Source organism: Antechinus flavipes, chromosome 2 (assembly GCF_016432865.1).
Source record: "Antechinus flavipes isolate AdamAnt ecotype Samford, QLD, Australia chromosome 2, AdamAnt_v2, whole genome shotgun sequence".
Taxonomy (NCBI): Eukaryota; Metazoa; Chordata; class Mammalia; order Dasyuromorphia; family Dasyuridae; genus Antechinus; species Antechinus flavipes.
The window spans coordinates 33,236,125-33,260,347 of record NC_067399.1 but is presented as its reverse complement, the minus strand read 5'-3'; the positions used below and the strand labels follow the sequence as shown (position 1 = coordinate 33,260,347).

The 24,223-nt window shown below is 41.1% G+C and overlaps 1 protein-coding gene across 1 annotated transcript in view; it reads left to right on the top strand.

The window, feature by feature from the left end:
• Positions 1–2,894: 2,894 nt before the first annotated feature.
• IMMT (inner membrane mitochondrial protein) overlaps positions 2,895–24,223 on the top strand; it is a 39,770-nt gene continuing 18,441 nt past the window's right edge. The window contains exons 1-6 of the mRNA XM_051974392.1: positions 2,895–3,116; positions 14,703–14,776; positions 16,900–17,086; positions 21,234–21,327; positions 22,789–22,890; positions 23,212–23,322. Of these exons, the coding sequence (XP_051830352.1) occupies positions 3,072–3,116; positions 14,703–14,776; positions 16,900–17,086; positions 21,234–21,327; positions 22,789–22,890; positions 23,212–23,322 (613 nt within the window). The 5' untranslated portion in view covers positions 2,895–3,071. The remainder of the gene's footprint in view (positions 3,117–14,702; positions 14,777–16,899; positions 17,087–21,233; positions 21,328–22,788; positions 22,891–23,211; positions 23,323–24,223) is intronic.

The following is a 24,223-nucleotide window of genomic DNA, read 5'->3' as shown; positions in this document are numbered from 1 at the left end:
GTATTTCCACATTTATCATGATGTACAAGAAAAATCAGATCAAAAGGGAAAAAAATGAGAAAGAAAAAAATAACAAGCAAATAAACAACATTAAGTGAACATACCATGTTCTGATCCACATTCAGTACTCCTTAGCACTCCCTCTGAATGCACAAGTCTGTTGGAATTGCCCTGAATCATCTCATTGTTGAAAAGAATCATGTCCATCAGAGTTGCTCATCACATAATCTTGTTGCTTATAGTGTTCTCTTGAGCACCCTGCTTTTTTAAAAAAAAATTTTCTTTTCTCCATAAAAAGTGATTAAATAATATGAGAGTGGCCATAAAGTGCATAAATGTTGGACATCTGACACCAGAAGACCCCTGTTCTGCCAGAGCTTGTTATTCTACTGGCATAGTGTTCAATTCACTTCAACAATCATTAATGGAATTCCATTTATCAGACATTGTGCCCTGGGTACTAGGGATACCAAGACAAAATTAGCAGATTTTTATCCTGAGGAGCTTTTTTACTCTGATATCTTTACCCTGAGGAGCTCACATTCTATTTGGAGGAGACAACATTTATGAGTAGATATAGACAAACATGTTTTAATTGGATTTATAAATTAATTTTTGGAGTGGGAGGAGAAATTAATTAAAGGCCTCATGGAAGTGCCAGTAGCACTTGAGCTATGTCTTGAAGGGAGTTAGGGAGGATATTCTAGGCATCAACAGACTCTGCAAAGGTATGGAGGGAAATGGACTATTATTTATGGGAAATAGTAGACTAGTTTGTTTGCAAAGTCAAGTGCAGAAAAGCGATTTTACATTAGGAAAAATAGGATGGATTGTGTCAAAATATTTGGGAGATAGCCTGTTTCCCAGAGCTGAGGCCCAGCAAGCAGGTTGTGTCCTAAGCTTGGCATAACAGTAATCCTTTGCACTGTGGATGATACCATCCTCTTGGACCAACAGCAGGTGTTCACGGAGGCATTTGGCTCCCCTTATTTCCCAGGGCCATCCATCACATGTTCATAATTGTCAGGTACTACAATACCTGTTCCTATCACAGAACTTTGTACCCCTGCAGGATGTCCATGAAGCCCCAAATTTGAGACAATGGCTGTTCATACATGACCCAAGAACACCTGTTTTGTCCCCAGAAATGCTGTCTCACAAATGATTGTATTGTGGTCCAACTCCTTTCAAGTATAATGTATGCCCCAGCAGTAGCAGATTTTGTTTAGGCCGTCCTCTTGAGGAAACTGGCTTTGGCCTGCTTCTGTTTGTGTCCTCATTCTCCTGTCTCTAGCCTGCTTTGTATAGCTCCACAGGTTAGAGCCTGATTCTAGTCCAGTTAACAACCTATATTCAAGAAACCAGGCGTCACCAAGCCAGGATAAGCTACCACAGTCATAATTATGATTCAGATATTTAAAAATATGTTTTGTTTGTATGATGTAATTGCAAAATTTGGTTTTGTTTTATGCATTTTATGACCCCCTCAATTTATATAAATCACTTTTTTTTTAATGGAGAAAAAAACATTAAAAAAACCAATTTAAGATAAAATTAAAATTTAAAAACCTTTTAAAAATCAACTTAATCTTTGTTGGAAATGCTCTTGAGAGATGCTGTTGTGGTTAAAAATAATCTAGTTAGATGAGAAAATTATCAGAAATTCAGAAACGACACATTCTCTCTTTTATATATATAATTTTTATCAATATTTCTTCCGTCTCGATTATGTATCGATGATGCATGGCTTCAAGGGGACAGATTGCATAACATACCTGCCTTTTTCCTTTTAATCTAAAAAAAAAATTCCTATTTGGTGTCAAGTAAAGGTCATCAGCTGTGCGGAACTAGGTAACCTGTGGGTGCATCTCTTCTAAAAAAAAAAGAGTTTGTCTTCACATTTGTCAAAATTGACAAAATACTTTAAAAATATGGGTTAGAAACTTACTTTGCTTGGAATATACAGAACATGTACTTAAAAATGTTACGATTCATGGCAGCTTGATATGGTAGTGCTATAAACCTGGGTTCATAATGCTCATACTGTACACCTCACAGGCTCATTGTGAGCCAAGTGCTTTGCAAACTTCAAAGCAGTACACAGCCGCGTGTTATTCGTATTGTTGGAAGGTCATGCAGCCCAACATCTCCTACTAATGTGGACATTCCAGTTTTTTCAGTTGATCACTCCAGTGTCAGAAACTGGCTCCCAAACTTTCAATGTTGTCACTGTATAGGGAATTTATTAAAGAAGCAATAAACACTAAGAATACAGAGAGAAAAAGTTCTTGTACTCGGAGAAACTTTACTTTTTATTATAAGATGATTGTGGTTGGACTTTTTTTTCCCCAAAGCTAATTGTCAGACCTTTCCACTAAGCCACGATTGGTTCAATCGCTAAATTAGATATAGGGACGCTCGTTAGAACGTGAGTCTTCCGAGAGCAGATGTGTGTATGGGCTGCCTGTCAATTTTTAAATGAAAGAACTAGCCGTCCTGAGCCTTCTCTCTTCCCAGCTATATTCCCTGAGTTCGCCCTGTCCCCACGAAGGTGTTCTGAATCAGTCTTTGCTCCATTATGGGAGAGCCCTCTCCAGTGACAGTAGCATTCCTAAGACGTTATCGAGACATGTGAGTAGAAGTTCCGTACTTGGCTCCGACTCAGCCAGAACTCAGGTTTCTGATATCCCAGCATGCGCGGAAGCCGGAAGTTGGTCCTACGGGCCACGCCCCCAGTGCTTTCCACGCTACCAGGCTAGAACCGACCAACAGGCCGGTTCTGAATCATCCCGCCTCCTCCTTTCACCCCACCAATCCTCGACTGCGTCGCCGGCGTCCCTATTTGCTGACGCAAGCCGTCAATCAGCACCAACCTCGCCCGCCCCCTTCCGACCCCGTCAGTCTGGCGGGGCGGCGGGGCGGGCGGCTTGCGCTTGCGCGGTTCCGCCGGTTTCCCCTCTTGTGCGTGCTGCCGGGCTTGGCGCTGAGGGGGCGGCCGGGCAACACGTACGCACGCCCTCCAGTGCTCGCGGCAGCTCGCCCCCACACGTTCGTCCCGCCGGCCCGAGGAGATGTTGCGGGTTTATCAGCTAACGGGCCTGAGCGCCGCCGCCCAGGTGAGTGCGGGGGGCGCGCGGAGCCGCCAACGGAAGGCGAGGGGCGGGAAGCCTCCGGTGAGGCCCGGGCGGAGCGTGCTAGCGGAGGACCGGGTGCCCCCTTCGGGGCCTCGCGAGAACTCGGGGGCGCGGTTGGCCGTTAATTGGGGAGAATCCCTGGAGCCCAATGAATTAGGGGTGATTGCTGAGGTGGGGAGAGCGAGAGGGGGCGGCCGGGCCGGCAGGCGGGTCGGGGGGTGGGGTCTCGCGGCCCTCAGCCAATCCCCGTTCGCTGTAATCTGACCAAGGCCAATGGAGGCCAGCCGGCGCCCGTGTGGCTGGTCCGCCGCCTGCCCGGGAAGCATCAGCCAGTGGCTGAAGGTCGAGGGGTGGACCCGGGAGCTTGGCTCGGGGAGTAGTAGGCGGACTACACTTCCCAGCTGGCACCGGGGCTCCCGAGGCTCTGAAGAGCCTGGCTTGTGGAAGGGAGCGACCGCAGGGGCTGCTGGGAGCGGTAGTTTGAGGGCTGTCGGAAGCAAGGTGGGCCCTCCTCTGGGACAGCCGACAGGTCTTTAAAGTCCTAGGCCTTGGCTCTTTCTGTCCCGAGGGTCGGGGCGCCTTTACTTACAAGTCTCCCTCAAAGCTTCTCACTAAAGGGAGAGCCCCAAAAATGCGATATCGGGGGCCTTGTAGAAGGGAGGAGCGGAACAGCAGTCATGACCTTGTGCCGGGACAACCTTCCAGGGCTGATGCCAGGAAGTCCTGACTCCAGGGTCACAAAGAGCTGGCGAGAATGCTGCTAATATAAGTACTTTAGAGGCCTCGGAAGTGGGGCTGATCATTAGCTAAGCTTTGATTAACTTAATTGGTGCACCGAAACTTTGAGCGTCATAAAGGCCCCATTCCCCGGGGAGCGTGGGAGCCAGGAAGAGTGTTAAGCGATGTCATGGCCATCCCCCTGTCCTGGATGGGAGCCTCGGGGCTTCTCCAGCCTGTCTCTGGAGGGCTGCTTTTTTTTTTACTCTCGGTCCTCCTGCTCCGGACTGAAACGCTTCTCAGTCCTACAACCTCACCCTGAAATTTCGTGGTTTTTGGGGGGTGTCAGAGGCAGCCCCACCTCCTCGGCTTCTTTGCCACTTTTCCTCTTCTCAGAGAACCCTGTGTATTCATGGTGGTTCCAGCGCTTGGAGTTTCTCCCAAGGCCTCACCCCTTTTTTGGGCCTAACAGGCAAAGTCTAAATTTTTCTTTCTGGACTTTTTATTTCATCAAGGTGCGGTGACCTCCTGGGATATACATTCCAGTCTGGGTGGGCCATATAGTGCTGGTCACAGCTGAAGTGGTCTTGTCCGTAATCTCCCCTCTGCCATGTGTCAGTGGAGGTTTCCTGACTCCAGAACCTCTTACTGTATTGTATTGCCCAGGGAACAGTTGTCTGGGCCCCTCTGACTGAGGACGGGCTCAGTGGGAACTGAATGCCAAGTAGGAACTTGGCAGAACCCAGCAAGGCATCAGCCTCTCTATTTTCCCTACCCCTTTAGACCACCAACATGTAAGATTTATTTTAAGCTTAGAAACTTTAAATAAAAAACACGTTGAAACACAGAATTACAAAAAGGTCCATAAAAGTCTAAACTCATTTATTGATAAAATGTAGTAATACTGTTTTGCCCCTAGTTGCCTTCTGATTTCTTTCTCAGGCATATTCTTTTGAATTTTGTTAATTTTTTTTTCATATTCTGACTTTGCTTTTGGCATTCTTTATAACTAACTTTTTATGTAGCCATTTAGTAATCATTGTTGCTTATACAACTTTAAAAATTTTAATGAAATGCTATTATGGGGAACACTTTTGACTTTCACCTTCAGAATCTTTTTCTTTGTGATGTCATGACAAAAGCCCTACTAAATTATGAAGTACAAGGTTTGGTAGCCCAATCACATGCCTTAAAGTGTTGTAACAGGCCACCCACTTAATAGATGCCTACTTGCTGCCACCCACATTATCACTGGGAGCATTCCTGCTTTTCTTAACTTTTGAAAATGTTCTAGGATAATTTAAGGATGGGAGGCCATAATCATTCAAAAGAGCTTGTTCTAGCTGGTTATCCACACTGAAAAAAAGGTGGATGAGAAATACTGTTGTATTTTTATTGACAGTTGGATGAGCAATCTATAGGGTATATATCTGTGTGTATGTGAGAGAAAGAGAGAATGAGAGAGACATACAAATTAGGCTAGATTAGAAAAAGGAGTTTGGTTTAGCCTGCCTTTTTTTGAATGGGATAGGGGAAAACAATAAAATAAAACTGAATCCTTGACATTCTAATGTAAATATTCTCAATTTTTATAATTTTCAGTTACAGTATAAATATGTAATATTTTAAAAATAAATGTTTTTAAGTGCTATTAATTTTTTTTTTAAATTTATTTTCTATAATAGTCCTATAACAAAAAATCAAATTTGACTGAAACAATTACAACTGATGGCTATGTAATATCTCTGCTGTGAAGAGGAGAAAGGGGGGGGTGATACTTCTTATTCTTTAAAAATACATTTTTTACATGTATCATTTCTCTTCTCTCATTGAACAATCAGGAAAAACCTCATAACAAATACAAGACAAATTCTCACATTGACTCCTATCAGAAAATGTTCATCTCATTTTGCATTTTAAGTGCATCCCCTCTCTGTGGCTGGGGTTACTTTCTCTTTAGTATTCTGGATTTCTGGTTTATCAATGCATTAACTGGAATTCTTGGGTGTTTCAGTTTTTTTTTTTTAAAATAGCGTCATTTTATAAATTGTTGTTTTAGTTATTTCCATTAATTCTGCATCAGTTCATAGAACTCCAGTTTTCTTTTGAAGCTGTCTATTTTGTCATTCTTATAATACTATGATATTCTACATTTGTAAATTGTAATTAGCCATTTCCTAATGTGCACTGATTTTCCAGGTTTTGACTACTATAAAAAGAACTGCTATGGATATTTTAGTAAATATGGATTCTTTTCCTCTGATCTCTTTGAGATATAAGTAGGAAATACAAACAGTACCTTATGGGGCATAGTTCTAAATTACCTTCAAGAATGGTTGGCCCAATTCACAGCTCCATTAGCAAGTACATCAGTATAATGCTTCCAAGTATTTGCCATCCTTGCCAATCTGTGGTATGAAGTGGAACTTCAGTTGTGTTAATTTGCATTTCCTTAGTAATATTTAGAACATTTTTTCATGTGATTGTTGTTTGTTTGCATGGGGGGTTGGGAGGGGGCTGAAGCAATTGGGGTTAAGTGACTTGCCCAGGGTCACACAGCTAGGAAGTGTTAAGTGTCTGATGTTATGGGCCAGAACTCTGAACTTGAAACAAAAGATTCTTATAGAGTGCTAAGTCAGTGAAATTGATAGAGACAATAGTTATCTAGTTTAGCATGATTCAATATGATTGATTTAATCTTACAACAAATAATGAGCATATAAGTTAGGAGCCTCAGCCAGGATTTATTAGGAGAGATTCAGAGGGCAGAGAAGACAGGTGGGAGCTCAAGCTCTCAGAACCAAGGAGAGGGATAGGCCTCTAAGAAAGCTAACTGGGCCCCAGGAAACGAGACAAGATTTTGAAAGAGATAATAAAGGATTTGGACTTTAACCCATGGCTACCCTTGTGGAGATTATTGAACTGAAACGAAGGCTGCTCCCAGAGACCCCAAGAAAACCGAACCAAGAGGACATTACAGTCTGAGACCAGGTTTGAACTCGGGTCCTCCTGATGACTTCAGGGCTGATGCTCTATCCACTGCACCACCTAGCTGCCCCTTTGCATTTTTAAAAACTGCCTAATCGTATACTTTGGCCATTTATCTATTTGCAAAATCTCTTTGTCATATAGATTTGAATTTCCTCTTTCCTCTTATATGAAGACCTTTAGTACAGTGGCTACATAATCATTTATTGGTTATCTGTGACTTCTTTTGGTCTATGGACTAAATGATTGCTAGAGGGGCGCCATTATGCACCGGGAGCATTGGGCCTGGAGTCTAGAAGACTTCTTCCTGAATTCAAATGCGGCCCCAGGCAGTTACTAACTGTGTGACTCTGGGTTGGTCCCTTCACTCTGTTTGCCTAATTCCTAATCTTTAAAACAAATTAAAGAAATGGCAAATCCCTCCTGTATCTTTTCCAAGAAAAGCCCAAATGGAATCATGGAGAGTTGGACTGGACTGAAATGATGACGCCCATGGCCCCTGAGGTCTCTTCTGGCTTACACATTTTGGGGTTTTGTAATCCAGAAGTGGGTTTGCAGAGACACTAATGTGCACTTAGGGTTATTCACCTCATAGCTAAGGAGAAGCTGAGGCCAGGTAGTCTTGAGATGCTGAACACCAAGTCACTTTCAGATTTCACTTTCCTTCTCTGCAAAGTTAAGTGCTTAGATAAGATGATGGTTCTCACCAGTGTCCAAACTGTGGGGTTTTTATGACTAAACTGTTGATGGGCTCTTAGTCTTCCTTTTTGCAGGAGAGTGGTTCTGACTTTCTCTGTCACTGAGAATAAGAATTCTTCTTTTCTTCATTCCAGATTTCTGTTTGTCTCTTCTCTCCAGTATCTATCTCTGTCTGTCTCTCCTTTCATTTTCTATGTCAAAAACAGGTGTTTACCAATGCCTATTTTGTGTTTTAGATACATTGCTTTCACCTTAGCTTTGATATCTTTGGTTTCCCTTTGCCCAGTCATCAGAGTCTGCCTCTCTACAGAATAATCCTATCTCATTTTTGAAAATGAAAAATCTTGGTTTGAATGATTTACTGGTCTGCCTTTAGATTTTCCATCCTATCTCTTCCCAAATTGTCCACTTCTCAGCCCAGACAATATTCCTGTAGTCATTTTGGCCAGAAATCTTGACTCCAAAACCTAAATGAGACCCTAGTCTACTTTGTGATTAGCAAAGGGTTGTGGAGAAGTTATAATCTTTTGAACTTTGTTCTGAATTTTTTTTCAGTTCTTCCTCTATATATTGTAGATTCATCTCTTCACTATTTGTACTGTTACTCCACTCCAAATACTACCATCATCACCTCCTGACTTCATTCTTTGTACTTTCAATCTCTGGCTTGGTTTTCAGGCCCTTTCTTGATTTAGATAAAGTGACCCAATCATCTGAATTATTCTAAGCCTGATTCTGTCATTCTGCTGAATCAAAACCTGGGATTCTCCCTTATTCTCTCGGTATCTTTTCCACTTAGGCCAGTATACATAGGCTTCATTTTCTTGCCTACATTCCTTCTTGAACATGAAACCCACAAACTGTATTTGGGGATCCACTGACATTGGCCACTTCCAAGTTCCTTGTATATAATATCCCATCCTCCTGAGGTCTAGGACCAATTGATTTTTTTCACCTTTATATCCCCATCTTCTAGCACAGTGCTTGATAATGCAGTATGAGTTTAATAAATGCTTGTTGAATTAATTTTCTCTGGCACAGTGCAGGCAACTTAATAAATGTTTCTTAAAGTTAGGGGACCTCTACAGCCTTAGGGCCCTATACCCTATAGAATGCTTAACATCCTTGTCCTGAATTTAATCAGCTCAAAATTTGCATTCTCCTTTTTTCATATTTATCTCTTTTTCTAAACGTTAGAACAAAATAGAATTTTTTTGTCTTTAATGTTTATAAACATGTATTTAAAGCAAACAGAAAAGGTAGCTTCTGGATATACATGTTGACTGGGGAGGAGACAGTTATAACAACCTTCAGGTAACTCAACCACTATATATTCTCTCTTCCTTTCTTTCTGTTCCTCCCTCTCTTTCTCCTCTTCCTATTTAGTTTATAGCACTTACTGACTTGAATATACACATTGCTACTTTTCCCCTTCTGTAATAAGCTATAATTATTCACTTATTTCATATATGAGGCCTTGTTTGCTCAACCAAATTACAAGTTTCTTTAGTACCATTTGAGTCCTAATCAACTTCTGTATTCTTCATGTGATACAGGGTGAGTGGGAGCATACCTTGGCAGAGATTTGGTGGCTTTCTCTGTTCTAGAGCAGCGAGGAATATGGATCTAATGTGGACTCTGGGAACCCAGTGTCTGCCCCTAATCATAGTTAGAATCATCTGGCTTTTCGAAGCAAATGGAGTTTTCTAGTAATTCACATAGATTTTTGCCTGGCTGACTGAATAATTTTTCTGGTGATAGCACTGTCTAAAGATGCAAATCCCATAGTTTACATCCAATAGCTACTATTTTGAAGATTAATAATGGTCATGTTCTCCCTCTCTACAAGACATAAATTTTCCATAAACTTATAAATTTTCATATTTATCTGATTTCCCCCCCCCCAATTTCTAAGACTATCCAATATCAAAAAAGGCTCTATGAACAGAGTCAAATTGTGAAACATGAGATGTGTAAATTTGAACCATCTCTACCCTGAATATTCATGTGGACTACCTGGGCCTGATCCTGAGTCGTGCTTTCTGAGCCCGTATTGGTCTGAGCAGCCACAATGAGACGCACTGCACCTTGACCACAACAGAGCAATATCATATTGATCCACTTTCGGGGGTGGGGGGTGGAAAACACAATAATAATGAACAAATCTAGGGCTGTGAACTCCTGCTAATCAGTTGAAGGTTACAAAAGTCCAGTGTTATAATCAGGCAATTATTAAGTTCTTACTATGTGCCAGTTTTTAATTGGTGCTAAGCATACAAAAGAAGGCAAAACAGCTTTTAGCACCTTCAGGGAGCTCCTAGTCTAATGGGAAAGAAAGCATACATGTAGAATACACAGGCTAAAGTGGAGATAAGCAGGAAAATCCATGTTTTTAACCTTTGTCTCCCTAGCACTTAGCACAATGCTTGGCAGGCAGGCAGAAAAACATGAAGTACTTATTGTATGTCAGATACTGTGCTAAATGCTGGGGACACAAACAAAAGAAGACCCCACTCTCGGAGCTGACAGCGTAATGGCGGGGAAAACGTGTATAGACAAGCAAGAGACACGGTTAATTGGAACTAGAGGACTGAGATCAGGAAAGCTTCCTGGGGAATGTGGCATTTCTAAGTGCCTGATGACGGTGACATGGTTCCTTTTAGCCCCAATGCCCTTTGTGGCCTCCAACTCTGCTCTTCCATGATTCTGATCCTCTTATTTCCGGTGGTCATGGAAATAGGCCGGGCACAGCAGGTGATGCCCTTGGCACCTGTGCTAGGAGGAGTTCCCAAAAGTTACCCCCAAAGATCTCTTTGAATGATGCAGATGCCTTGGTATTCCAGCGGTAGTTTGCCTTGTCAGCAAGTGGTACCTGACTCAGATGTCCACCACTCCAGGTCAGACAAAAAATATTTATGATGGACCAGGCAAGGTGCTAATTCCTGGAAAAGGCAGAAAGTTTCTGCCTTTCAGGTCACCTTTCTAACAGGGAAGACAACATTAAATAACCAGTACACAGAAAGCACTAGGCAGGGTTGAGGAGTGGGGGCAGGGTATAAGAAAGATCCTTACAGATAGGATTAGCCTTGAGGCCAGAGAAGTAATAGGAGACTTACTCTTTTTTTTTAGCCTTCATTTATCCTTGTATTCCCAGTAGTACCTTCTGGCATGCTTTGTACATACTTAATTTTTGTTGCATTTAGTCTTGTTTAGTCATAGAACTTGAGGGCTGGAATGGAACCTTAACTATCTAATCTAGCTTTCTGATTTTAAAATCTCAAAGGGCAGAACAGCAGGAAACAGGGCTCCTTACAAAAACTTCTTTAAACATCTAAAAAATTCACCAGACTGAATTCTTACAAATCTGGAAAATGTTTCATTTGTGAGCCATTTGTCCATGTCAGCTTAACTAGGAAGATGGGCAGAGAGGTCTTGGGAGACTGAGGCAGGCCAGGAGCACACTACCTGGGGGAGAGATGGTATCCCAGGCTGACAGCTTTGTAGTGCCCCATGACCCAGAGCCATGTCGTAGATCCAGAAGCCCTGTGTGATGAACTAAGAAGGTCAGAAAGCAATTGGAGGGAGAGGTGCAGCTCACACCCCAGGAGCAAAGCAGAGTCTCAGTTGTAGGCTCAGGCTCAGCCTGCAGATGTGGAACCAACCAGAGCCCATTTAAAGGGGAACCAGTACAGTCTCTTGAAACCAGCAGAGCATCCTAGCTGGCTGATAGGGACCGACACCAGTGGCAGTCAGCTGTTGTTCAGACCCAACCTCAGGTTTGAAACTTGTAGGAATTGGAACACTTTGGGAGCTATGAAAGCTTGCAGCTTCCTAACATGTTCCTGAGGTCCTGGAATAGTAACATGATACTTAATACCAGAAAAGCAGCAATAGGAGCAGCCCTAGATTTTCCCTTCAGAATTGTTAGAGCCAAACTCCAGCATCAGATCTGAAGTTAGGAAATAAAACAAACCATGAACTTCATCGTAAGGAGCTCTTGTGATGGCAGGGATGCTCCAGAGGAAGAAAATGTCTCAAACATCTCCTCAGAGGAAAACACAGCTTGGCCACAAATTTCAGAATTCCTGGAAGAGTGTGATGTTTAAAAAAAAAATACATACATACATACATACATACATATACATATATATATATATATATATAATATATATATATATATATATATATATGTTTATTTATTTATTTATTTATAATTGAAATGAGAGTGCTTGAGGAAAAAAATGATAGCTACAGAAGAAAGAATGGGCAAGGGAATCAACATCTTGACATGAGGTGCAAATCTTAGCCATAATCTTAACAAATTTCCTAAAAATTAGAATGGATCAAAGAGAAATGCATGATTCCACGAAACCAAAAATATTGAAAAAAGTCAAGAGATTGGGGAGGAGAGGGGGGAAGAAAAAATGTAAGGTTTCTCACAGTAAAAACAATTGAATAGATTAAACAGAAGAGGAAAAAAAGGCAAGATTTTTTGGATTGAACACCACGATCATAAAGAGTCTGGACGTCATATTTTAAGAAATCTTAAAAAAGAAAACTGCTCAGATCTAGAGTATAGAAGGGAAATAGGAAAACCTAGAGGTCAACTCCTTGGGCCAAATCCAGAACTTCTGGTCAGAGGAAAAAAATAATACAGCCATCCAGAAGGGAAGTCTTCAAGTACTATAGAGCCAAAGGCAGGGTCAGCAGTCACTCTAACTAAAGGAGTTGAAAATTTGGGATGTAATCTTTCCAGAAGGCAAAAGAAATGTTTCGAGGATAGTTTTTCTCTTGATGAAATGGTACATTTAGAAAAATTTTGCTTAGAACTTAGAAAAATGATTTTTTTAGTGTTCCTCAGTTGAAAGTTTGCCAAGAAATAGACTTTATCTTCATTGCCTTTCATTTTGTTTTATTGTTAGAAATTCCAAGGTGACAGATGTGAATAAATCCGATTGGCCACAATCTTGGGTAACAAGACTAGGTGAGGTATTCTCTCCACCAGGGGCCCTCAAACTACGGCCTGTGGGCCAGATGCAGCAGCTGAGGACGATTATCCCCCTCACTCAGGGCTATGAAGTTTCTTTATTTAAAGGCCCACAAAACAAAGTTTTTGTTTTTATTATAGTCCGGCCCTCCAACAAGTCTGAGGCCCCCTATTTAAAAAGTTTGAGGACCCCTGCATCCTGATAAGTACACTATATCCTTAGGTTTCACCAAAAGCTATTCTAACCTTCTGGTCATATGGCCTAGATAGACTCAGAGGATTTTGTTGGTTTTTTTATTGTTTTTGCAAGTCATTCTGAATTGAATGACTTGCCTGAAGTCACTGAGAGCTGATTTGAACTCAAATCTCTATCCACTGCACCACCTCATTTCCCCCCTCCCCAACTTAGTTGCTGATATAATCTTGGAACTCTCTAGAGTGATGTCTTAGGTGTTTGTCCTTGATTTGGTTATTTAATATCTTTGTCATGAAGTATGAGAGAAGAGAGGTATGGGCTAGAGCACATTTTATGGGAAAAGTAGGGTTTTTGGGGGTGAACTAAACCTTACTAAAATTCCAGAGTGTAGCAAGGCAGCCTCAAGCTAAGGTGACTTTAGGTTGCCTTCATGGAGGAGCCATGATCCCACTCTGTTCTGTGCAGGTAGACTCTGTTTAGAGGACTGTGTTCATTTGTGGGCACCATTTTAGGTAGGATGTTGACAGACTAATGGAGTGAGTGAGAACAGGACAGGCAGGTAAGATTGGGAAGAGGAGGTAAGAATTGTCTTTAAGTATTTAAAGAACTGTCAGGTTGAAGAGACATAAAAGTGTTGTGTTTGGTCCCAGAAGACATTGAATGAAACTTGGAGACCCAGTTTTTCATGTGAGGAAAATCTTCCTAATAGTGAATCATGGTGGATAGTAGATAATTACATAAGTGTCAAAGGATCTGGAAAAGAGCTCAGAGGTCATTGAGCTTAATCTCATTTTGCAGATAAGGAAACTGAGGACTAGAGAAAATAGATGGTTTATCCAAGAGAAGACAAAAGGTAGTAAATGCTAGAATTTAAATCTAGGTCCTCCAGTCCAAATCTAGTTTCAGCACTTATTTAGCTCTATGCCTACTTATCAGGAAATCAAAAAGATGTGAGTGTGATTAATGCTGCAGATAGTACCTTTGTGACCTTAGATAAATTTCTTGACCTTGGGGTGGGGGAACCTCAATTTCATCATCCATAAAATGGGGATAATAATGATTACACTGGATTGTTGTGATCTAATGAGATGATATGTGATCACAAAATCTTAACGGCTTTATAGAAATGTTAACTAATGTTAATAATGAGGTCATTCCAAATGTGGAATAAATGTAATAATTTGGGAATGATTGAATAAACAATGATTGACTATTGTAAAAAATAACAAATGGGAAGAAATCAAGAATGCTTAAATGAAATGATACTGAATCAAACAGATTTACTTTCAGCTGTGTAAATAGAGATACCAGGTTGCAACAAAATCCATTTAAAATGAATTAGATGACTTTGTTTACTACCTTGGTAAAACTAAAAAATATATATGTATATATACACACACATATATATATAAAACTTGTTTCTTTTAATAAATAAGTAAACAACAGATGAATTGTTACATGTCTATGTATTCACAATGGTTTTATATTCTTACTTTCAACACTTGTTGATACATTAATATACTTGTTTTTAACGACTGATAGAAGTTTAAATAAAATATCAATATAAAGAAGTTGAATGGGCTGCCATAGGAGGTAAAGAAAACTGGATGCACATTTATCTGCTGTGAAGTTAAGGAGACTTGGGTGCAGACCTAGCTTGGGTACAATGCTGTCAGAGGTCCCCAGTTTTTAATTCTTATTTTCTGTTTCTGCATCTTGCCCAAGATTGCCCAGTTTGGTCTTAGAAACTCCTGCCTCCTAAGTTGTAGGTAAATACTTTTTCCCCCTCACATGACAATGTTATTTCTTAGCTGATGGATGTTTGGGATCAAATTCATTATTGAAAATCATTTGAATTTCTAAAAATTCATTTTTATGAAATACAAACATTTGTAAGATTTACTTTTGGTCTCTGTAAGCTTGAGAATACATATTTTTTTTTTAATTTAACTATCATTTTGTATGTTCTTATCTTTCTTAGAATTGCCTCTGCAGAAAATTTATACTCCGTCCCTTGAGACCATGCCGTAGATATTCTACAACAAGAAATTCTGGGTATGTAGATGAATGTTAATCTTTACCAATGTTTTCAATTATGAACAATAAGCAAGCCTTGTTATTGGAAAAAAAAATTAAGATCTGCCTTTCAGTTGATAAACTAAGGAAAGTAAAATCCCATTTATCATATATCATTAAGCAAGCCTTGACTGGGTATGCTTCAAGCTGTGCTGGAATCCAGTCTCAGTCAGTGCTGGATTTCTCCAGAATTATGGTTGATCATTGTGTTGGCCAGAATTGCTAACAGTTTCAAAATTTCATTCATTCATTCATTCAAAGCATTCGGGAAGAAGCTCTCTTTTGTGGCACACCTGTTGCCAAATGCTAAGACATAAAGTCACATCAGGCCTCACCTTCGAGGAGTTTATATTCTAATGGGGAAGACTGTGTACCGATGGAGTCACCTAGCATTTATTAAGCACTTGTAGTATGTGCCATGCATGGTGGTAAGCCCTGCAGAGACCCCAGAGCATCCAAACCCTGCCCTCAGTGAGCTCCCTTTCTAATGAGAGAGGACATGCACACAGCTGTGTGCACACAAAAGGTCTACGTGGGTTACATTGGGGTGGTCTTGAAGGAAAAGCTCTAGATTCAGGAAGATTGGGAAGGTGTCTGGGGGAAGTGTTGGATGAGGGGCAAAACGTTGGATGAGAGTGGAAGCATTGGATGAGAATGGAAGCCAGGACATGGGTGGAGGTCGGGAGGGACCTTCCTCTCATTGGGAAGCAGCAGGGAAAGTGGAAATGGCCCGAGTGGAAGGTGTGGAGCTCAGGAAGCTGGGAATGCCAAGAAGAGGCCCAGCTACACCAGGTAACAGAGGGCTTTGAAAGCCAATTACATGGTATGAGCATGTGCTTTCTCAATATCAGTTTGATATCAGAATGGAGACAGGCTTGGAGTTGGGAGGAATTTGAGACCAGCCCAGTGGCAAGGTGGCCCTGGACCAGGGCTTGGAGTACATTGGGGGAGGGGAGGCTATATCAAAGAGATAATAGGGCGATGTAAATGACAGGATTGGCAGCTGATTGGACAGGGACAATTGGACAGATATTCAGAAGGGAAGACAATTAACTGGGGGAAAAGGGGTGCGGGGAACGAGGCAGTGATTTTAGTTTTAGACAGAGTGAGTTTAAAATTCTCTGATTCTGAAACTTCCAGTTCAAAATGTTTAATAGGTTAAGTTGGAGATTCCGGTCTTAAGGTTAGGAGAGAGTCTTAGAGTCCTCTGCAGTGGGGGCTGGTGTGATCATTAAGTGAAAATAGTGTACCTCGAGGGAGGAGAGAAATGAGGCCCGTCTCCATAAGCCGGTGGGACCTGGAGGAAGCTCTAGCAGAGGCCCCCTGAGCAGGGATGCTCAGACAGGGAGGAGGAGAGCAGGCTCAGGAAAGTCCCTGGATTTGGCCACTGAGATGATTGGGGACTTTGGGCAGAGCAGTTTCAACTGAGTGATGTGGGAGGAGAAGAGCAATGGTAGACTGCCTTGTCAGGGAGCTCTGCCACAAAGGAGAGGAAGGAGTGAGGGTGATCCCTGACCAGGCTGGTGGGGTCAGGGCTACATATACAGTGGCTAGCAATACTGCCTGGCACATTTTTTAAAAAATGCAAAGGTATTGATTAAGTACTTGTGTACCAGGCTTGGAATCTTGGGCCCTTGTAAAATGCTTCAAATGCCATATTCCTAAGCTGCTGGAAGAGAAATATCAAGTGGGGAGAAGCTTAGAAAACATCACCTGCTAAATTGATTTTATTGTATCTCCTTAGGGTTCAAAGCAAACTCTTGATCTTTTCTCTGCTCAGAAGGAGGAACAGGTTCTTAAATGGCTACATCTTTCTTATCTTTGGGAATTATCCTGTCCCCATTCTAAAATAGCTGAGCAGGTCTGTTTTCTGCCATAGAGTGTAGAGTGTTAAAGGTAGCAAGTTTAAGGAAAAAAAGTTGATTTCATTATTCCTGGTTTCTTAATTGATTATAGGAAAATGGTGCTGGAGTACTCTTAAGGTGGTTGCAATAGAGAAAATGGTATTCTGAAATTGTTAATTATTTCAAATATTATGTTTTATCAGGTAATATTCAGAACCTCTTATAAATATTAAGTATTTGCTATTTTTTTTATCTTAGACTTTCTGCAGGCAAAATTGCTGGAGCAGGCCTCTTGTTTATTGGTGGTGGTGTTGGTGGAACTATTCTGTATGCTAAATGGGACCAGCATTTCCGAGACAGTATAGAGAAGACCATCCCTTTTTCTGACAAAGTCTTTGAGATGGTCCTTGGTTCTCCCCAGGCAGCGCAATTGCCAAAAAAGCCGGTAAGATGGAATTTTTATTTTCAAAACATATGCATAGGTAATTTTTTAACACTGATCCTTGCAAAACCTTGTGTTCCAAATTTTTCCCTCCCTTCCCTCCCCCCTCCCTCAGATGACAAGTAATCCAATATATGTATACATTTTTATATAATTATCTTGCTGTACCAAAAAAATCAGATCAAAAAGGGGGAAAAAAAAGTGCAGTCAAACAACAACAGAGTGAAAATTATCATGTTAGGATCCAAACTCAGTTCCCACTCTCTTGGGTATAGATGGCTCTTTTTATCACAAGATCATTGGAACTGGTCTGAATCATCTCATTGTTGGAAAAGAGCCACGACCAAGGTGGAAATTAAAAAAAAAAAAATAAAATGAAGATTGATCAATATGAGCAAACAGATATAAGAAGGACCGAGGTGGGGGAGGTAGGGGACGGCAGCTCTTCATTTAACAAGGTAAAACAGATCAAGACAGGCCTTGTGTTGGGGTCTTCTTGCTAACACCAACTGTCTCTGACTTGCCTCCTCTCCTGTGTTTGTCATTCGTGTGTGAATAGCCTTACTTTGGCTAATTGCAAATGGCAGCTTTTCATCCTTCAGTATTTCCTTTGTACAATTCACAGGTTAAGCAATTCCATTTCTAAGATGGAATTAAAAAGACTTTCACAGGAAAAAATTTATTCATAACAGATTGGTGTTTGCCAAGACCATTTAAATTAGCTCGATCTTCCTCAACAAAATTAGGCTTTTCTTTTTTATTGATAAATCATAGACTCATAGAGCTGGAAAGGCACCTTCCTCATTCCCTAGTCCCAGACCTCTGATTTTACAGATGAGCCTCTGAGATGCTGGTATCAATTGTCCTGTTTTGTCCAGTGAGAATTAGAAGTAGAAAATCCTATTCTTCTGATTTTTAGTTTATTTATATTCCTACTCTTGTATGATGTTGTTTGCATTTGAAATTCCACAGTTATTTAGCTTGTTAAAAAAAAAAAAAGGCAATAATAATACTTGTAATGTCCACAAGGGGGGACACATGTGGGGTTGGGAGGATTGAATCAGGCAAAAGAAATACAACCAGAAATACAGTCAATTCTTTGTCTCTGGATTAAGGAGACCAGGGAACATTTAAGACCAACAATTCATATATTTAAAAAAATTCTTCAAAAATTTATTTAGACCTTAACACACACCAGATAAAATGAATATGGCCACATACATCCTAGAGCAGAAAGGGAGCTTGGCTATGGGGCCTCAGGTCTGTTAGGTGGTTTGCTTTTCTTAATCCATAGATATTTCTAAAACCTTGTAATTGCCAATTATGTCAGCATCCTTTGTTCACCAGATTACAAAGCAAATACTTTAAAACACATGAACACAGCATTTTGCAGTTTTCTGTATTGGTCTTTCTGTAATTTAAAAAAGTTTTTTTTTTAATTTTTAAAAAGTTTATTTTTATTTTTTTCCTCAATAATATTTTTCCAAACACATGTAAAAATAGTTTTCAGTGTTCATTTTTGTAAGATCTTGAGTTTCAGATTTTTTTCTCCTCCCTCCCTTATTTCCCCCATCAAGCAATCTGATAGAGGCTATACATCCATATTCTTGAAAAGCTGTTTTGGGGTGAGGGGATGTTAGCTCTTCTCTTGTGCTAGGATGGGCATCCCCAGCCACTTCTTGGTTGTGGGGAGCTGGCACTGCCAGGGGATACCTGCTGTCCAGAGAAGCAGCTCAGCAGAGCTAATGCAGACTGGGAAGGTGGGGGGTCTGGGCGGAATCTTGTCTTGGGCATTTGCCATGTTTTTCATGAGCCAGTTTCCTCATCTAAACAATGTAGAACATAACAATTGCACCTCTCTCCTAGTATTATTGTGAGCATTCACTGAAATAATTTGCTTGAAGTGCTATGTAAGCCTTAGGAACTCATCTTATGGACTCACATAACCTCTGGTGGGTTCATGGGCCCAGCTTAAAATAGACATGCTTGTGATAAGTGTCCTCAGCTGCTGGGGGCTGTTCCCACCCCAGCACTTCTATATTAAGGTACAGGCCAGAAAAAATGATGAGTCTGGAATCAAGTTGAAAGTGGGTCTGCAACCTGCTTTGTGGGGGTGTTTTTCATGGATCCTATTCGTTATTCTCACCACTTGGAGCTTAGATTCCTTTGTATATGACTTCTGAATTAGTCGTTCTCTTCCTCAGCCCCACCGTTTCTCACATGGTATTTTTATTTGGGTGACCTGACACCAAGACTTGGTGTGTTTAAAGTGAACCGCCAAGTAGCTCTCATTTCCTGCCATTGTTTTCATTGTGTGAATAGCCTTACGATCTCCCCAGTTTGAATCCTTAGTCATCTTTTAAAAAACTCTCTCGTGTCTCCTTTCTTTTCTTTCCTGTTGATATCGTCTAGTTCTGGCTCTTAATCCTGTCCTGCTTCAGCTACTGTCAGCTCTGTATGGATCTTCCACTTAATTTTCATAAAACACTGATTCTTTCCTCAGTGAAACTTTGTGAGAATATCACAGGATCATAAATAGAAAAGTAAATATTGAGGGGATCTTAATGAATTATGGAGAGAGTATGAACTTGGAGAGTCAGGCCTTGGGAGGTTTTTAATCTCTGTGCTTAGCATGGTGGGGTGGAACTAGCATTAAATTGGGAATCACAAGACCTGGGTTTCAGCTCAGATCTACTCCATGGCCACCTGTGGACAATTGGGTAAAGAATTTAGATCCTCCAGGCCAATGTCTTGAGCTGTGAGCCACATCCATGAGTAGTTCTATGATCCTGACTCGGTTACCTTCTAGTTCCTTCATTTCTTCATTTATTCTAAGTCAGAAGTAGGGTGGGGTGAATGGAGGAGAGAAGTGCTTTGCCGCGGTAAATACTCAAATCCATACTAGCTCTAAGAGAATGCTCTTTTCACTGATTCATGTGTTTTACAGTTTTTACTAAATTAGATTCTTGAGGTCAGGAATCATAGAAACTAGGGATCACTAGAGCTGGAAGCCATGTTCTTCCCTTACAGATAAGGAAACACATCTATCTTAGGTCCTATATTCTTTCTACCATGCATTGCTTCTCACCATTAGTAGGTACTTGGGTCATTATTTAGAAATAATTCAATTATTTAGATTAATTGAAATGGAACTTCGCCCATCATCTGTTCATGAGAGACTCCAAACTATTGGTACGCTGATGGATGATTGGAATAATAACTACCCTGCTGTTATTTAAGGATTCCTAATGATTCCAAAACACTTTACAATATTCCTGTATGGTAAATAATGTATATTTTTCATGAGAAACCTAAATCTCAAATAGTTGTCACTATAGCTGGCATGTGGACCTAGATCTCTTGACTTCAACTCTAGTAATCTTTTCATTATATCAGGATTCAATATCCATTTGAGGCAGTGAATACAGTAGACATTTATTAAGCATCTATTGTATGGGAGACCAGATACCTTGCAGGCAATGGGAGTAGATACAAGTAGATACAAGTTCCCCCTGAGGAGCTTAGAGCAGGAGGTGGGATGGAAGGACTAAATAGAAATATTTCTAAGGCTCAGTGAGGGGCTGGTGTACCTGTTGATGAAGGTGTTAGTGAATAACACTGATATTAGAAAAAGCACCAGCACATAGCCGGACAAGTATGAGAAGGAGGAGAGAGAGACCTTGGATAATTCCTAAGTGACTCATCCCTGAGTGAAAGAATGGTGATGGAACATAAATTTCTCATCAAATATGAAAGCAAAAAACATTTAGCTAAAATGGAAATAATTTACTGATAATTTTTTTAGGTTTATTTTTTATTTAATTTTATTATCTTTTTTCAGTGAGCAAGCATTTTTTTTTTCCTCTCCCTCATAATTTGGATAATAGTAACAACAGAAGAAAACCTGTATAACAAATGCATAATCAAAAAAAAGTACATTTCTACATGTGTCATAGCCAATAACATAGGGTCCTTTTTTGAATTTTGAATCTATTACCTGCTCTTTATCAGGAAAGCTGAGGAATATATTTCTGGGGGTAGTCTTCCAAAAGAAAATATGTCTAATTTGAAGTTATTTATTTCAGTGGGAGATTGCTGTGCATGCTACATTTTCTGAATTTGACATGTCTTTTCTGTTCCCAATATTCAGCCTGGTCCACTAAAAATTGCTACTATGTCAGAAGTAATGAAAGATTCTAAACTCCAAAAACAAAAGGGAGACACTCCAAGTTCTTCAACTAAAGGTACTGGTATTTTATCCTGATATTTTAAAGTTAAGCATAGAAATAAATGCATAGACAGCTGTGATATTTTTATACTCAAAAATGGATCGTCCCTTCCCTGAACCTCTGGAGAGTCAGCTGGCCACCATGTTGCCTTCTGACAGAGTCAGGTCCCTGGCTCACATTTGGTCTCTGGCTGTCACGCAGAGTGGTGGGCTTGTCTGGCTCACAAGAGCTTACTCTGGTGCTGCTTTGTTTTTCTTGCTTTATCCCTTTTCCCCAGTAAACTGTTTTTTTTTTTTTTTTTGGAGGGGGGAGCCCATTTGTACCCATTTGATTTCTGCCCAGCTGTTTGCCTTCAGACCTCAGTTCTTCCTGCCAATGCTCACCATGCCCTGTGTCATCCAGGGTGTGCTTAGCTTGGGGAGATGATGGACTTAGTTAAGCTAAGTTTAGGAAGTCCTGAGGTCATTGAATTTCCTAGGCTCCAGTGATGTGTTCAGGAGGCCACCTTCCTCAGGACGCCTGCTCTCGAGTGTTTTTGCCATTGCTGGAGGCTTCCTCAGAACACACAATGGGTCGGTGTTTTAGTAGGGTACATTTTTGGTGTCTTTTCAACCTGAAAGGGTGGAGAGGTGAAACTCCTTTCTCACGTTTCTTGCTTCTATAAACCATGTCCTGTTTCTCTCTCCGATTCCACTCTTTCCTGATATCTGCTTATTTTGTGCATGTGTGTTCCCACCTCAAGAACAGATCTCTTTATGCTTCTTCCTGCATTTTCAGTTCTGGATGGGGTTCATATCTTCTAAGCTGTCTTGGGGATAGAAAGTTCTCCTCAACTCTTCTATCTTCTTTGTGTTGCTTTTTCACTTTACAACTCCTGACTTGGATCTTTTCCTTATTCAAACCTTTATTTCTGTTTCTGAGCCTCTCTCCTTTCCTTCATTTGCAGCCAGACAGGATGGAAATGGAGAGAGTCTTGGAGGGTTTTGGGGGTCCTTCCTCACAAGCCCTCCATTGACCTCTCCTAGCCTGTGGCTCCAGTCTGTTTCTGGTCCCCTCTTTTCACTCCACTCCCCATTTCACTGCCTATTCTCATTTCTCTGGGCACTTTTTCCATTCTTCCATCTTTCTCATTTCACATTCTTTTTTCCCATCCTGCTCTTGGGAACACCGAATGCCTGACTGCTCCTGGCTGGTCATTCAGCTTTCCTCTGGGCACTGCTGCGAGGACTTTTTCCATTCAGACAAATGCTACAGTCCTAGTGTTCTCGCTGGGAAGGCATCTGCTGGTTGGAACATTTGTCTGTCTCTTTGTGCATATGGTTCTACCCAGCCATTCCTGTCAGACACAGAGATGTGTTAATCATTAATAGTTGCAGATATTTATGTTACTGAGCCACAAGCAAGGTAAATAGGAATTTGCCTAGTGTAATGTATATTTATAGCACTACAGAAGCAAACAGATTATTTCTACACCAGATGCTGCTAGATCTGTCCCATCTCCTGCTGAGCAGCGTGAAGATTTTGTCCAAGTACCTCCACTTGAACTACTAGAAGGAAAACTTAAGCCATACGTTACAGGTAGTACAATTGCTTTTTCCTTTGTCTCTTGTAAGTCCTGGTTGCTCATGGAGTAGCCAGACACAGTGGGATGATAGCTTCACCACTATTGGAGTTTTCATTTTTAAGTTTGGTCCTCTTCAAGAAGCTTTCTGAAAAGACTTGTGTCTTGATGCTGAGCGCATCCTTTTGAAAATGTGTTTAGCAGCCAGGGCCCTTCCATGTCTGCCTTTTGGAGTGGTCATGGGTGGAGTGCCCTGGCAGGTATGAAACTGCTGTTTTAAGCCCCATTACATGTATAAATTCTGCATTGAAATCTGGTTCCTTCTGTTCTGTTGCAAGAGGAGAAACATGAGTATGCAACTTCATCTTCTAAAAAAGAGCAACTCTCAGAAGAGTTTGAGGATTTCCGGGGCCAGCAGGAAGCCGAGGAGCGGGAGAGAGTGATCAAGTGTATGTGAACAACCAGAGCTCTAAGTATTGGCGGGGGGGCCCTCTGGCTGCTGCCTATCCCGGGGTCGCGTCCGTCACCCCCTCGTGGGGCTTTCCTTTCCTGGGTGGCACAAGGTGGCTTGTTCTTGATGTCCGGCCGTCTGGGGCGGCCTCGTTCTACTCTCATCTTTCCTTATCCCATGGAAAGGGCCTGCAGACAGGGCGCTGGATTCCAATTCAGGAAGAGTATGTGGCGTGAGTATGTCACGGCCCATGTCACACACTCTGCTGGTGTGAGTCACAAAGGACGTAATACCTCAGTTTCTTCAGTAGTAAAGCGAAAGGACTGGCTCATGTTACTGGCTAACATTTATAGAATGCTGTAAATTTTTCTTTACCAATATTTATCTCATGAGACCCTCATTACAACCCTGGGAGATAGGTACTATCATCCCTTTTTATTATGGAGGAAACTGAGGCAGGCAGCAGTGAAGTGACTTGCCCAGCATCACACAGCTTAATAAGTGGCTGAGACTGGATTTGAATTCTGATCTGACTCCAGGTCTTGCCCTCTCTTCGCCATTCTGTTTTCTTTTGACTTCTCTGTTCCTTTCTGTCTCTGACTCTGTGATTCTTTGTACTTGTAGTAACCTCCCATGCCTTGACATGTACTCAGTACTTGTACTTTCATTTTCAAATTTGAGACTCCTAATCACCTTATGATTAAAAAGGGGGATCCAAGGCCTGCAGAGTGTAAAGGATTGCCCGAAAAGCCATGTTTTCTTCGTAACTTTTGGCAAGATTTTTCCTTGTTGCTTTTAAATCCTTTTTCAGAATTTGTAAATCTCAGAGATGCTGAGAACCTTGAAAGGGGATGGCATGTTAATGATTAAATTCATAGTTTTGATCTTTAAATTTTTAA